The sequence below is a fragment of the Hemibagrus wyckioides genome, linkage group LG06 (genome assembly GCF_019097595.1).
Source record: "Hemibagrus wyckioides isolate EC202008001 linkage group LG06, SWU_Hwy_1.0, whole genome shotgun sequence".
NCBI classification, from domain to species: domain Eukaryota; kingdom Metazoa; phylum Chordata; class Actinopteri; order Siluriformes; family Bagridae; genus Hemibagrus; species Hemibagrus wyckioides.
In genome coordinates, this window is record NC_080715.1 from 25,236,517 (window position 1) to 25,253,774 (window position 17,258).

General features: G+C 39.1%; 1 protein-coding gene across 2 annotated transcripts; it reads right to left on the minus strand.

The window, feature by feature from the left end:
• Window positions 1-3,646: 3,646 nt before the first annotated feature.
• drc1 (dynein regulatory complex subunit 1 homolog (Chlamydomonas)) lies at window positions 3,647-16,508 on the minus strand. Of its 2 annotated transcripts, none has more exons than XM_058391254.1 (16): window positions 16,277-16,508; window positions 14,692-14,779; window positions 14,481-14,593; window positions 13,615-13,798; window positions 13,399-13,536; window positions 12,779-12,865; window positions 10,275-10,397; window positions 9,885-10,024; window positions 9,637-9,771; window positions 9,149-9,515; window positions 6,920-7,009; window positions 6,705-6,788; window positions 6,470-6,558; window positions 4,898-5,047; window positions 4,572-4,674; window positions 3,647-4,483 (listed from the first exon to the last, which is right to left on the minus strand). In XM_058391254.1, the coding sequence occupies exons 1-16, from the start codon at window positions 16,387-16,389 to the stop codon at window positions 4,439-4,441; spliced, it is 2,049 nt and encodes a 682-aa protein (XP_058247237.1). In that variant the 5' UTR covers window positions 16,390-16,508; the 3' UTR covers window positions 3,647-4,438. The 2 variants fall into 2 exon arrangements, with proteins under 2 accessions (XP_058247237.1, XP_058247238.1); XM_058391255.1 differs by having other exon boundaries at window positions 3,648-4,483; window positions 6,711-6,788.
• Between the last annotated feature and the right edge of the window lie 750 nt (window positions 16,509-17,258).

Genomic DNA, 17,258 nt, shown 5'->3' on the forward strand with positions numbered 1-17,258 from the left:
TAAAGTTCAGTGGTTTTCCATAATTTTTTTAACTCAATTGCTCAATTGATCAATTGCTGACAAAATGGACGAATATATGCTTTGTATATTATACACCACCAATGCATTGGTAATGATGTTAGTTAACACACAAAAACATATGCTGTGTCCAAATTCTCATATTATGTGTCCTAAATAGTATTCAAAAATAGAATTAGTATGCCCCAAATCGCAGTATACTGAAAAGAGTATTCCAAAAATTCCTGGATTGTCTACTACTTCCGGTAGAAATTCAAAGTGCAGAACAATGCACACTCTAACGGGTAATATTGCCCACAACGCATTGTACACAGGAGGGAGGAGCCTGGACAATGGTGTAAATGCATATTAAAACGGCGTAAATGAATTGTGGAAATATATATATAACTCTTTGTTAAAGCAGTGTTGCTGTTGGGTGGTTGTACAGCTACAGTTGTGTAGCTGGGTTTTAAAGCAGGTTAGATTTTTTTTTCTGATCAGTCTTCATTTACAGACCATTTGTTTGAAATGTGCATGAGTGGATACACATAGATGTGTATAGGTACATCTCAAAATTTAGAATATAATGAAAAAGGTCAATAATTTTTTTCGCTCAGTTCAGAAAGTGAATCCAATATATTATATAGATTCATTACACATAGAGTGAAATATTTCAAGCCTTTATTTCTTGAAATTGTGATGATTATGGCTTACAGATAAGGAAAAACCAAAATTCTGTGTCTCAGAGAATTAGAATATTGTGAAAAAGTTCAATACTGGAAAGTCATGGTGTCACACCTTAATCGGCTAATTATCTCAAAACACCTGCAAGGGTTTCCTGAGCTTTTAAATGGTCTCTCAGTCTGGGTCAGTAGGCTACACAATCATGGGGAAGACTGCTGACTTGACAGTTGTCCAGAAGACAGTCAATGACACCCTCCACAAGGAGGGTAAGCCACAAAAGGTCATTGCTAAAGAAGCTGGTTGTTCACAGAGTGCTATATCCAAGCATATTCATAGAAATTTGAGTGGAAGGAAAAAGTGTGGTAGGAGAAGGTGCACCAGCAAAAGGGATAACCGCAGCCTTGAGAGGATTGTCAGGCAAAATCCATTCAAGAATTTGGGGGAGCTTCAGACGAATCCTAGACATGGCCTACAAATGTCGCATTCCTCGTGTCAAGCCACTCCTGAACCAGAGACAACGTCAGAAGCATCTTACCTGGGCTGTGGAGAAAAAGAACTGGACTGTTGCTCAGTGGTCCAAAGTCCTCTTTTCAGATGAAAGTAAGTTTTGCATTTCATTTGGAAATCAAGGTCCCAGAGTCTGGAGGAAGAGTGGAGAGGCACAGAATCCATGTTGCTTGAAGTCCAGTATGAAGTGTCCAAAGTCAGTGATTTGGGCTGCCATGTCATCTGCTGGTGTTGGTCCACTGTGTTTTCTGAAGTCCACAGTCAACGCAGCCATCTACCAGGAAATCTTAGAGCACTTCATGCTTCCTTCTGCTGACAAGCTTTATGGAGATGCTGATTTCATTTTCCAGCAGGACTTAGCACACTGCTAAAGCTACCATAAGCTGGTTCAATGACTATGGTGTTACTGTGCTTGATTGGCCAGCAAACTCGCCTGACCTGAACCCCATAGAGAATCTATGGGGTATTGTCAAGAGGAAGATGAGAGACACCAGACCCAACAATGCAGATGACCTGAAGGCTGCTATCAAAGCAACCTGGGCTTCCATTACACCTGAGCAGTGCCACAGGCTGATTGCCTCCATGCCACGCCGCATTGATGCAAAAGGAGGCCCAACCAAGTATTGAGTGCATAGAAACGAACATACTTTTCAGAAGTCTGACATTTCTCTTTGAAATATCCTTTTTTATTGATCTTATTATTGATTTTCTGAGACACAGAATTTTGCGTTTTCCTTATCTGTAAACCATAATCATCACAATTTCAAGAAATAAAGGCTTGAAATATTTCACTTTATGTGTGATGAATCTCTATAATATATGGGTTTCACTTTCTGAACTGAGTGATAAAAAATATTGACCTTTTTCATGATATTCTAATTTTTTGAGATATACCTGTACTTCTTTGTTGGGGGTGGTAGGAGTGTTAAATTAAAAATGAAAATGATTATACCTGTCTTTTTTGTCAATTCAGTTGTTTAATTTCTATAGGTTTTGTAACATTCTAAAAGCTCTTAATTCCACAGATACTACAAACTGGTCAGTATATTCACTAGGTTGCTACAAAAGGTACTGTAAGTATTGCATACAACAATGCAACAATAATAAAACAATGCGTTGACATTTACTTTTGATACTTAAGTACTTTTAAAAACAAGTACTTCTGTACTTTTACTTAAGTAAAAATCTGTCTTTACAACTTTTACTTGTAATGGAGTAATGTTTGACCAGTAGTATTTGTACTTTCACTCAAGTAAGGAAGTTGTGTACTTCGTCCACCTCTGTATACTGTTTGTGTTCATTTGTGTTAATTATTAATCTATTACATAATATTACATAAAAATGCAAAACATGTTATTCTTGCTTACCCTCTCTCCCTAATTAGCCCCTGTTGTTTCGGGCTCAGCCCCTAATGTTTTCAAATCCTAGAAACGCCCCTGCAGTACAGTGTTAGCATTTTTAGTGACTCCACCGGACATCCGCGAAACCTCGTCATTCGCTATGGGTCCTGGAACATAACCTCATGGATGTGTGAGGTATTACTGTATATATGATCATTATTTATGCATAAAGTTTCTCCAAATAACCTGAATATACACTATATTGCCAAAAGTTTTGGGACACCCCTCCAAATCATTGAATTCAGGTGTTGTTTTTCAGGGGTTGGGTCTGGCCCCTTAGTTCCAGTGAAAGGAACTCTTAATGCTTCAGCATACCAAGACATTTTGGACAATTTCATGCTCCCAACTTTGTGGGAAGAGTTTGGGGATGACCCCTTCCTGTTCCAACATGACTGCACACCAGTGCACAAAGCAAGGTCCATAAAGACATGGATGAGCGAGTTTGGTGTGTCCTGACCTCAACCTGATAGAACACCTTTGGGATGAATTAGAGTGGAGACTGTGAGCCAGACCTTCTCGTCCAGCATCAGTGCCTGACCTCACAAATGCGCTTCTAATGGAATGGTCAAAAATTCCCATAAACACACTCCTAAACCTTATGGAAAGCCTTCCCAGAAGAGTTGAAGCTGTTATAGCTGCAACGGGTGGACCAACTCCATATTAATTTCATGTGCATGTAAAGGCAGATGTCCCAAATCTTTTGGCAATATAGTGTACAGGGACAGGGATTGGTACAATGGTTGTGATATTCTTACATTTTATTTTGCATATCATTTTGTAAAATAAAATGGTGCTAATTTGATGTTGACTAGAAGACTTTTGTTCTGTGATTTTAAATTTGAGGTAAAATTTACTGATTATTGAATACTGAAAATATTTACTGAATCCACCTGCTATAGATAGAATTAGTAGTGGTCATAATAGTGGTGGCTGGAGAGACATGTTTTGTAAGTTAAGACGTGGAGAAGTGAAATTCAGATTTTTCTGTAATTGATTTTTATTTATTTATTTTAGCAAAAAATCAGCAAAAATGTTAAAGCCCTTTCACTTTTTACAACATAGAACATCCTAGCAGAAGTATTCATTTTAGATCTTGAAGCAGTTTACTGGTCAGATGATGACCTGACCAGTAATGACCAGTGATGAGTCAATTTTACTGTGCACAATTATACTTTTTTTATCTGATCATTTTAATTGTTTTTTTGTTGATTTATTAATGATTAATTTTAATTAGTTCCAAATGCTACCCTGTCTCTGAAAGGAACAGTGGAGACCAAACACAACAGAATATCCATCTGTATAATATGCAGTAAGTCATAAGACATTGTGATAGGCATTTAGGTAAGACATGATCAGAATACACAATGGTTAACAAAATTGCTATAATGTTTTGGGAAACTGAAAACATAACACTACTTCAATTATACAACTGAGAAGAGAGTTTTATTAAAACGGAAACAAATAGACAAACAATGAAAGGACTAATTGAGCAAATAGTTCATTAAAATAGGAACAATAAAGGAGAAAAATAACACTGAGGAACAGAGTTGGAGTACAATGGTATGAGAGTGGAGTTTAAAGGTAAAATAGGTCCAGAAAAAAAAGGAGAGCCATCAACACCCGAAAGATTTCTGATAGCTCCAATACTCAAATCAAAACATTTGTTGTCAGTGAGGTTAGTGATGGAGTGTGTTTATTTGCAGGTGGTTATGTTAGTTGAGGTAAACTGACGATCATTTGTTGACCAGCTTTCATGTTTGGAAAAATCTAAAGTAAATTTATATATATTATTGAACTGAATTTGTAATGTAAAAAGTTCATTTGATTACATCTGCTCTGATGATTTCGTCTCATTGCCTCATCTGCATGGGTGGGATCATCAGCTCAGCATTGACCTATTAGAAGACACAATGCAAGACGATTTGATATTGGAGGAGAAAAAAAATCATGAAATATCTTACACATGCACACACACACACACACCTTTGAGTTCTGGTATTTGTGCAGCAGCATGCGGAGCTCTGAGTTTTGTTGTTTGAGTTGCTGGGTTTCAGTCAGAAGCTTGGATCTCTTAGTCAGCTCAGTACTGAAAAAGAAATAACATTGTACACATGCTTATTAAGAAGGAAAAAATTATTTGATCAAAAAAGAATGTAAAAATGAGGACTCTTGATGAGTATCTTGATTAGGTGGCATTTCACTGTGGAACTGATGTGCAGGAGTGAGACTGCACACATGTAGTTATAATTATTTATTATGCGTGGTTATGTGGTGAAAGTCTTATTGCTAACACACATGCTCATACTCACTGGTACATCTTGAGACCTGCCTCCAACGCTCTCCAGACTTTGAGTTTGGACTCAGGGATGACGTTAGTTATGTTCTCCCAGTATGCTTTAACCTCAGAGTCATTCATTCTCTCCAGCATTACAGCACTTCCTCTGTCTTGAGGCATTTCTCTGTTATAAAAGTAATGAAAGAATTAATCAAGGTTTTTTAAGGTTTTTTCTGTCTCCTACTTCTGTATCTAAAGTGTGATTGGCACAGATAAGAATTCCAACATTTTTCCATTTGCTAAAAAAATCTGGAGGGCTGGAGGTAGTGCAGAAATCCATTGACATTTATGGCATTTGGCAGATGCCCTTATCCAGAGTGACTCACTTTGTATCTCATTTTATACAGCTGAACACTTGAGGGTTGAGGGTCTTGCTCAGGGGCCCAGTTGTAGTCCCTGAGCAAGGGGTCACCCAGCTTGGTGGCCTTGGAATCAGTAGTCCAGAAGGTGGACTATCGATCAGTAGTCCAACGTCTTAACCTCTAAGCTACCACATCCCCCCGTTTAAGTTACATCTCAAAAGAAACAAAAAAAACCCTGTGACATAAAAATAAAGCAAAAACAAAAAACTAGGTCAGGGCTGCGGCAGAATTAAAAAAAAAAAAAAATACTGGTAACAACAGTTGTAAGACATGGTGAAACAAAGGAACTTAAGGACAAATCAAGGGTGAAACTGCTCGTAATCCAGACACATTGCTGCCCTCTGGTGGGAAAGTGTCCCAAATATCTTTGAGTGCAATAATAATAATAATAATAATAATAATAATAATAATAATAATAATTATTATTATTATTATTATTATTATTATTATTATTATTATTATTATTATTAAAAAACATTATTAATAGTGGAAGGGCAAGGGCATTATTAAACAATTATTCAAACCACATATATTTGTTGAATATATTGATAAATTCTGCAGTCAGTGGCATTTAAATACATAATGTGTATAATATACAAAATAAAAAGGAAATACACAGACATGCCTCAGTTTCCACCAGGTCTTGTATATCCACAAATGGAGCAAGTAAATAACTGGAATGAGGTAAAAAAAATACTAACAGTTTTAGTGAAGCATTATCTTATGTCTGTCTCATTCTAACACCTTAATAGTGTAACAGTTGTCATTTTGAATCTGCATTATATAGTCTGAGATACACACCACCCACACACATATTTAACATAAACATGGTTTTGGGAAGTGGGAGAAGACTGGAGAACCCAGTGGGAACCCATACATAGAACATGTGAAACGCCATACAGAGTGTAACCTGGCCTCAGGATCAAGCCGGAGACCCTGCAATGGGAACACTATCAGCTATGTCAATCTATTTTAAACATTTACTGGTGAAATGCTACGACTGTGAAACTAGGTTTTTCTGCTCTTAAATTTAGAAAAAAATTAGATTAAAATAAAAAAACATTAGTGTATTCCATTAACGTCTCTCTCTCTCTCTCTCTCTCTCTCTCTCTCTCTCTCAGATTCTCTCTGTCTCTCTCTCTCACACACACATACACACACACAAACACTTGGTTTTACAGTACCGGGCAGTGAAGGCTCGGAGAGCTCTCAGTAGGTCATTTGGGTGGATAAGACAGGACTCATTCTCTGCCTGGTTATTCACTGATACATTCTGTTAGGAAAAAGACAAGCAAAGAGGTTAGTCTTAAATGGACTGAGCCTAAGATATAACTAGTTGGAAATGTACTGGGTGACACGATGAGAAAACAGAACTCCATGTTAAAGTCAAATGAACCACAAAGATTATCCCAACTCTACCTCTACCTTAGTTTGGGGCAGTTTATATTTCAAAAAGAACTTGGTCATTTTGTTTATATCCTCTTCATTTTCAATCCCCATGACCTGTAAGTAATCACAAAAGATAAAAATATACATTAATAGGCCTTTAAACAGTTTTAAGGGGACCATCATGCAGTTTCTGATTTAATAGCAGCAGCTGATACACTTAGATGTTACAGAACAAAATTACTCACAGAAAAGATGCAATCCAGCTTCAAAGCAGTCTGTTCATTCTTCTCCATGGATGAGAGTAGCTCATGTAACTTACTCTCTATTAGAAAGCCCTACAACATAAAGATCAGAATTTTTAAAAATGAATAATAATCCTATTATATATACTACATAATACAATAGTACTATAACCCTCTGTATCTGCTTAGTGTTCCGGATAATGGACCACTGGAAAAACCCCGAGGTACAAAGCCAGTGCTTTCAGCGTGGTTTGTGATTTCCTGAGCTACTTCTTATCTAATGGTTCACCCTAATGGTAGAAATATGAATATATTTAAAAAATACTATTTAGAAAATTTATTCCTGGGCCAGTTCCCTATAGATACACTATATTGCCAAAAGTATTCGCTCACCTGCCTTGACTCGCATATGAACTTAAGTGACATCCCATTCCTAATCCATAGGGTTCAATATGACGTCGGTCCACCCTTTGCAGCTATAACAGCTTCAACTCTTCTGGGAAGGCTGTCCACAAGGTTTAGGAGTGTGTTTATGGGGATTTTTGACCATTCTTCCAGAAGTGCATTTGTGAGGTCACACACTGATGTTGGACGAGAAGGCCTGGCTCTCAGTCTCCGCTCTAATTCATCCCAAAGGTGTTCTATCGGGTTGAGGTCAGGACTCTGTGCAGGCCAGTCAAGTTCATCCACACCAGACCCTGTCATCCATGTCTTTATGGACCTTGCTTTGTGCACTGGTGCACAGTCATGTTGGAAGAGGAAGGGGCCAGCTCCAAACTGTTCCCACAAAGTTGGGAGCATGGAATTGTCCAAAATGTCTTGGTATGCTGAAGCATTCAGAGTTCCTTTCACTGGAACTAAGGGGCCAAGCCCAGCTCCTGAAAAACAACCCCACACCATAATCCCCCCTCCACCAAACTTTACACTTGGCACAATGCAGTCAGACAAGTACCGTTCTCCTGGCAACCGCCAAACCCAGACTCGTCCATCAGATTGCCAGATGGAGAAGCGCGATTGGTCACTCCAGAGAACGCATCTCCACTGCTCTAGAGTCCAGTGGCGGCGTGCTTTACACCACTGCATCCGACGCTTTGCATTGCACTTGGTGATGTATGGCTTGGATGCAGCTGCTCGGCCATGGAAACCCATTCCATGAAGCTCTCTGCGCACTGGTCTTGAGCTAATCTGAAGGCCACATGAAGTTTGGAGGTCTGTAGTGATTGACTCTGCAGAAAGTTGGCGACCTCTTCGCACTATGCGCCTCAGCATCCGCTGACCCCGCTCCGTCAGTTTACGTGGCCTACCACTTCGTGGCTGAGTTGCTGTCGTTCCCAAACACTTCCACGTTCTTATAATACAGCTGACAGTTGACTGTGGAACATTTAGGAGCGAGGAAATTTCACGACTGGATTTGTTGCACAGGTGGCATCCTATCACAGTTCCACGCTGGAATTCACTGAGCTCCTGAGAGCGACCCATTCTTTCACAAATGTTTGTAAAAACAGTCTGCATGCCTAGGTGCTTGATTTTATACACCTGTGGCCATGGAAGTGATTGGAACACCTGATTCTGATTATTTGGATGGGTGAGCAAATACTTTTGGCAATATAGTGTATATATAATATACAACATGGACATGGTCACAGTGGACCAGAATTCTATCCCTTATAGACTTGGTGTGAAGTGGAAATACAGCCTGTATGGGATTCCAGTCAGAGCATCATGCACAGGAATTTAGAGTAGTGAATACACTAGGGACTAGGGAATGGGAACCTATGCAATCATGTGCAGAAAATGTAAAACTACACACAGATATTGATAATGACAGATTATCTCCTTGTCAGTTTGTTCCAGTCCATTTGGATTCCACTTGGATCAAATGGAACATGTTATGCAATATTACTGTGGTTGATATTTTCATTTCCATAATATTTAGGACTTAGTGCATCTTCCTGAAGTCATGGCTAGGTAAAAATGCAAACTTTTAATGCAGTGATGTCCTCCTTTATATGTGGCAAATTGAACACTACAAAAATATCTGTAGACTTAAAAAAATAATAAATAAAACGGGCACAAACTGGTATGGTATGTATCCAGTAAAAGATCCAGGGTAAATTTGTGATTATCACATTCATTAGGCCTTTACTGGCTAACTAACTGACTTGTATAGGTTTTTCCTTTGCAACGACAGAGAACATCAATAACCCACAGATAAACATAGACAGTACCAACCATCTCATCACACAGAAGCTCCAGCACTCTCTTTACTGTTTTACGATCCACCCCGGTCATGCTGCTCTCCAGACTGCCAGACTCCTCAAGTCTACTTTTCTCTTCCTCTGTTTCTCGCTCTGTCTGATTTTGTGTCTCGTCTTCCTCTCCCAGAACTTGTGTGACCACTTGCTGCGCTGTTTGCTGGGGCTGCTTGGGGCTGGAATGGTCCATGAACGGCAGTGTTGGAGGACTCCAGGTCAAGCCCAGCACCTGTTCATGAATAACTCTGTCCAAGTCTACAGCTCTGCATGCTAACGCTTTGGCCTCATCTTCTTTCATCAGCCAAACCTCCTCATAACGTTTGGCATCAACTGCCTCAAAATGCCTTCACATGTACAAGAACAAAGTGATTAATATCATTAATAATGAGCCGTCTGAGAACTAGAGATGAATCTAGAGTTAGTGTGTATTCTGTGTGTTAAGTGTGTATGGGTGTTAGTGTCCACCTTTTCCTCTTGTGAATATCCTTGTACTGCTGCACAAGGCGGTTATACTTATTCGTCACTGACTGGATCTCCTCACGGGACTGCTTTTCCTGCTCAGCACATTTTTTCTTCAGATTGTTGCGCATATCATGCAGTCTTTAACAAAGTGACCCAAATGTAAATATACAGCAGTTCTTTCCAATTGGCTGCATAAGTATTTGTAAGAGTTTATTTAGGAAATGGCTCAGAATAAGAGATTTTTATTGTACCTGGTGATCTTCCTTATCTGCTGAGCCTTACTAACAGCATACTCTTCCTCATATTTCTTCAGCATTTGTACATTGTACTCAAGCTTCTCCTGATTAAGCTGGTAGGTAGCCTTCCTTTCTTGCAGGTCTTGCTCTAGGCGCTATTTATGAAAACACACAAATAGGGAGATATTGATGTCTGAGGATCCAGCTTGATGTTATAATGTTCATCATTACTGTACGGAGACTCACATTTTACTGCTTTTAGGCAAACCTTTTTTTAAATTATAAAGATACTCTTAAGCATAGAGTGAAGCAGAGATTTTATAAAATGGCATCAAAAATAATATTTTAAAATCCAATGTTTAATAAACAACACAAAGATTATGGTATCAGTGTAATGCAGTGTACCTGTACATCAGACTCTAGTTTGATTTTGATCTTGTTGTACTCCTCGGCGCTCTGTAATCTCAGGCGATCCAGCAGGGACTCGTGATCCTCCAATATCTTCATTCTCTGCAGCAAGAACTCCACCTGATCACAAACAAACACAGGGTAATGATTTACAGCTCTCTCTCACACATACATGCAAACATCGGGAAGTGATGTACAACACACACGCACACACAAACATCAGGCAGTGATGTACACCACACACGCACACACACAAACATCAGGCAGTGATGTACACCACACACGCACACACACAAACATCAGGCAGTGATGTACAACACACGCACACACACACACACATCAGGCAGTGATGTACAACACACACACACACAAACATCAGGCAGTGATGTACAACACACACGCACACACACAAACATCAGGCAGTGATGTACAACACACACAAACATCAGGCAGTGATGTACAACACATGCACACACAAACATCAGGCAGTGATGTACAACACACACACACAAACATCAGGCAGTGATGTACAACACACACACACACAAACATCAGGCAGTGATGTACAACACACACGCACACACACAAACATCAGGCAGTGATGTACAACACACACACACACAAACATCAGGCAGTGATGTACAACACACACACACACACAAACATCAGGCAGTGATGTACAACACACGCACACACAAACATCAGGCAGTGATGTACAACACACACACACACAAACATCAGGCAGTGATGTACAACACACGCACACACACAAACATCAGGCAGTGATGTACAACACACACACACACACAAACATCAGGCAGTGATGTACAACACACGCACACACACAAACATCAGGCAGTGATGTACACCACACACACACAAACATCAGGTAGTGATGTACACCACACACGCACACACACAAACATCAGGCAGTGATGTACAACACACACACACACAAACATCAGGCAGTGATGTACAACACACGCACACACAAACATCAGGCAGTGATGTACAACACACACACACACACACACACAAACATCAGGCAGTGATGTACAACACACACACACACAAACATCAGGCAGTGATGTACAACACACGCACACACACAAACATCAGGCAGTGATGTACAACACACACACACACACAAACATCAGGCAGTGATGTACACCACACACACACAAACATCAGGTAGTGATGTACACCACACACGCACACACACAAACATCAGGCAGTGATGTATAACACACACACACACAAACATCAGGCAGTGATGTACACCACACACACACACACACAAACATCAGGCAGTGATGTACACCACACACACACACACACAAACATCAGGTAGTGATGTACAACACACACACACACAAACATCAGGTAGTGATGTATAACACACACACACACAAACATCAGGTAGTGATGTATAACACACACACACACAAACATCAGGCAGTGATGTACACCACACACACACACACACAAACATCAGGTAGTGATGTACACCACACACGCACACACACAAACATCAGGCAGTGATGTATAACACACACACACACAAACATCAGGCAGTGATGTACACCACACACACACACACACAAACATCAGGCAGTGATGTACAACACACACACACACAAACATCAGGCAGTGATGTACAACACACACACACACACACACACAAACATCAGGCAGTGATGTACAACACACACACACACACAAACATCAGGCAGTGATGTACAACACACACACACACAAACATCAGGCAGTGATGTACAACACACACACACACAAACATCAGGCAGTGATGTACAACACACGCACACACACAAACATCAGGCAGTGATGTACAACACACGCACACACACAAACATCAGGCAGTGATGTACACCACACACACACAAACATCAGGTAGTGATGTACACCACACACGCACACACACAAACATTGGGCAGTGATGTACAACACACACGCACACACACAAACATTGGGCAGTGATGTACAACACACACACACACAAACATCAGGCAGTGATGTACACCACACACGCACACACACAAACATCAGGCAGTGATGTACAACACACACACACACAAACATCAGGCAGTGATGTACACCACACACGCACACACACAAACATCAGGCAGTGATGTACAACACACACACACACAAACATCAGGCAGTGATGTACAACACACACACACACAAACATCAGGCAGTGATGTACACCACACACGCACACACACAAACATTGGGCAGTGATGTACAACACACACACACACACAAACATCAGGCAGTGATGTACAACACACACACACACACACACAAACATTGGGCAGTGATGTACAACACACACACACACACAAACCCAGAACAGTGTAGTAGTTCCAACACAAACACAATGCAATGATGGATTGTACAGCACACACAGGGCAATGATGTTCAAATGTGGTGAATGTAAAAAAAATTAAACACACAAAATATGTAACAGTTCACTCTACCTCTTTGTCGCTTCGTTCCTTTCTCTGCTGCTCCCATTCCTTCTTGCTGTTTGTGAGCAAATCCGTCCACTCGTCATTGAACGAGCGCTGTAACCCAAACAGCAAACAAACTTAAATTAACACAAAAATGCACTTGCTTGATTTTGTCATAGAATCTAAAAAAGTATTAATATAATTAATAGTGAACAACTTATTAACAGTAGACCTAATAAAAATCCAGGTCTGTTAAGTTTGTAGAGACTCAAAAACTCAAAGCTGTAACTGGTGCCAATGGTGATTCTAGAGAGCACTAAATATAGAGTGGGAATACATATGTAAATGAAAGATTTAAGTTTCATTTCAAAAAAACTATTTATGCTTTGTCGATATGGGCTATTCTATGTACTCCTTTTGCCAAAAGAATAAACGTAATAAATGTAAATATTATTATATAACACAATAAATCTTGAAAAATGTCTGAATACTTTCTGTACCTACTGTAGTGTATAACAAGCATTTATAATCCTGATAATGCAACTATGCGAAGGATTATAAACATCATAAATCATAAATAGCAGCACACACGATTTTATGTAACAAATAGACCTAAACAATATAAAAACATAGCGTCTGCACCGCACCTCAATTAAGTCCAGCTCTTTTCTATAGTCTTTCTTCAGACTGGATATCTGTTCCTGCATCCTTTCAATAAGGAGATCCACTTCTTCTGCCTCCCTTTTACGATCTTTCACAAAACGATCATCTCTTCCTTTCAGCTCCTGCACACAAAAGTAAACCTCTATTGAGTTTATGTGTGTTTTTTGAGTGTATATATATTTGTCTGTGTGTATACGTACCTGCTGCAGTTCACTGATGAGCTTGTTCTTGTCTTCAATGATTTGCCAACAGAGCTGTTGCTGTTGTCTCAGATCGTCTCTCAGCTGCTGATGGATCTTTTTTGTCTTGGCCTCAGTCCACTTGTTCATGATCTTATTGAACTTCTCTGTGCTGGACTTGACCTCATTTTCCAGCTTCTCCAATCTGTCCAAGATTAGTGCATGTTTGGGAACAATGGAGAAATAAGAAACAGATGATGCAAACAGTGTCTCAATTTGTGTCCAAAGCCTTGTCAAAAGTCATGCAGCAACATAACTCAAGCTTGGAATCAAATCTGAGATAACAGAAGTATCTCAGTTCAGCAGACTTTAAATTTCCTGTTTTCTTGAGAATATGACAAGATGAGTTTTTTGTTGTTTGTTTGCTCTTCCATTACTAAAAATGGAAAAATAAGAGGCTAGTGAGGGAATGACTGCATAGCTGCTATAATGTAGGTGATAACAGGAAACATCTTGTCTCATGGACATTCCAGTATATTAAATGTACCTAAGACACTTTAAAAGCATGATGGCTTGTTAATCAATAAGTTAAAAAATATACATATTGCCTAAGTTCAACTAAAGTTAAACTCATAGGGTGTGCTGTTAAAGGAAATTAATAATTCACAATAACTTACTTTGTGTCAGGGCACATCACACCACTCCAGCATTGATTATTTTTTCCATGACAGCATGCTCAATGATGTTTTATTTTTTATGTATTATACTGAATAAAAGATTATTATGGCATTTATTAAGTACACTGAGTGGTGGGAATGAAAAGCCCAATGGACTGAAATATGCATCACAGTGTATGTGTGTGTGTGTGTGTGTGTGTGTATTTGCACCTTAGTCTGTTTGCCTCCCTTAGTTCTTCTCTCCTCTTTAACTCTCTGGCATCTGCTGCCACCAAAATGTTGGTCACTAGCTCAGTGCCATCAGCTTTCAATTTAGTCATGTGCTGCAACAAGGACAAGTGACCAATATAAATACAGTACACTGAATGCAGCTAAGAAAACAGGTTTGTAAATAAACATAGCTATATCAAACTTCTCTTACTCTTTCACTTTGTTCTATCTGTCTCTGACTTGGCCGAGCTTCCTCTTTAGTTTCTACCTTCTTCTGGGCACCATCTCCAACCTCTTGTCTTCATTTTGTCATTAAAGAAAAATATACAAATGACAATAATCAAAATAAGAATGTTAGCTAAACTCTAGGAGCAAAGTAAGCAATAAGATAATATTAGTTAGATATTAGATACTATTAGGTTATCATTATATATATATATATATATATATATATATATATATATATATATATATATATATATATATATATATATATATGTATATATATATTTGTTATCGGAATCTCATTATGACAAAAAAATAGCTTTGAGAACCCCAAGGTTCAGCAGTGTAACATCGCCTACTACAGGCATGATGAAGTGTATAACTAACATACTGATGGTTACAAACTAAACGAACAGAGATTAGAAATTAGCAACTGATGTAGTACATCAAGTAATATAGCAGCAATGTAGAAATTAGTTAGTGATGCAGTACCTATTTGGCATTGTGATATACACATTATGACCAAACATATGTGGACACCTGACCATAACACCCATATGTGCTTGCTGAACATCTTATTCCAAAACTTTGGAGATTAATATGGAGTTACATTCCATTGCTGTCAAAAGGAGCTTCACTAGATTTTGCAGTGTGGTATGGAGATCTGATCATTCAGCCACTAGAGCATTAGTGAGGTCACTGACGTCAAGCAGCAAGGCCTGTGGAGCAGTTAGCTTTCCAGTTCTTCCCAAAGTAGGGTTGAGGTGCAGACCACTTAGGTTCTAACTAGTCAACCACAGTGCCATTGTCACAGTGGCTGGTACATTTTTGGGTTAGTGAAAGAAAGTCTTTATGCTACAGGATAGAAAGACATTCTAGACTTATGTGCCTCAAACTTTGTGGCAAACGTTTGGAGACGGCTCACACATTGGGGTCATGGTCAGGTGTCCACATACTATTGGCTATATAGAGGCCATCTGTCTATCCATTTCATTATCCTATATAGGGTTGCGGGGAACCTGGATCTTATCCTAGGGAACTCTGGGCACAAGGCAAGGGACACTCTGGGAGGGGTGCCAACCCATCACAGGGCACAATTTACACACTACGGACAATTTAGGAATGCCAAACAGCCTAGAACACGTTTTTGGACTGGGGAGAAAACCAGAGTACCTGAAGGAATAACTGAAACACAGGGAGAACTTTCAATTTCAGGTTTGATGCTGATTATGGCCCTGGTTCTTATACTTATTATCATATGCAAATAAATAGATTTAATCCAAAAGAAAATAACTAAAAAACAAATAGTTTTGTAAAATATAATTAACTTGGACCTAATGTAGAAAGTTCAGAGAGGAAAATCTCTAATTAATAAGCAGAATATTACTGCACACATCAGAATAATGAATCTAATACTGAGATAGTTTATTAAAATAACTGTGGGGCATAATATAACTTGTTTTGTTTTTTCCTTTACAGCTATAATGGTCCTTGTTCGCAAAACCTTTAAAAACCACTGAACTGAATCACACCCAGCTTTCTCCCTGACAGACACTGAGAGATAAACTTACCGTTTCTTGGCCTGGACTCGTGCAGCAACACGCTTTCGGCGAGCCTCGATTCTGTCCTCAGGGTTTTCGGCCTCAACAGACGGTCCAGCCGTCAAAACTTCAGTTTCTAGCATTTTCTGTTAGTTCTAGCATAAATAAAATAAACAGTTTTGAAACGGAAAATGTAAGCTCATCTATTTAATGTAGGCGATTTGTTGGCATGTGAGTCTCTGTCGCTTAGCAACGCAGGATGCCGGCGATACAGCGCCTCTTATTGGTCGTATTGAGTATTACATAAAACAAAAAAAAATAAGCATCATTTTTAATGTATTTAAAAGTACATTTTACATTTTTAAATACTGTTTTTAATAAATGACACATCACGTTTATTCCATCTATTTAGCTCAGATATCTTCGGTGTTCTTATATTTTTTAGAGACAGAACAGAAAAAAAAAAATTATTTTGAAACTGTATTAATGTATTTTATACTTCTTTCGGAAACCTAAGCAGTTCCTCAACTTCTAACTCACCAACTACAACTACATCTAAAGGCACTATTGAACCTGCCCACACATGGCCTTTGCTAAATACAATTAATACAGATCACTTACTATGACTTAATCTATGGCTCCATTCATACTGCAGTTCATACTTTTGAAAGTATTACTATACCCATAATAATGAAGGGCTTAAAACATTGGGATACATGCAGATTTTTCAGATACAGATGAATTAGAGAGGAGACTGTGAGCCAGGCCAAAACTGGGACATCTGCCTTCACATGCACATGAATGTAATATGGAGCTGGCCTGTCCTTTGCAACTATAACAGCTTCAACTCTTCTGGGAAGGCTTTCCACAAGGTTTAGGAGTGTATTTATGGGAATTTTTGTGCAGGTCAGTCAAGTTCCTCCTCACCAAACTCTCTCATCCGTGTCTTTATGGACCTTGCTTTGTGCACTGGTGTGCAGTCATGTTGGAACAGGACGGGGTCATCCCCAAA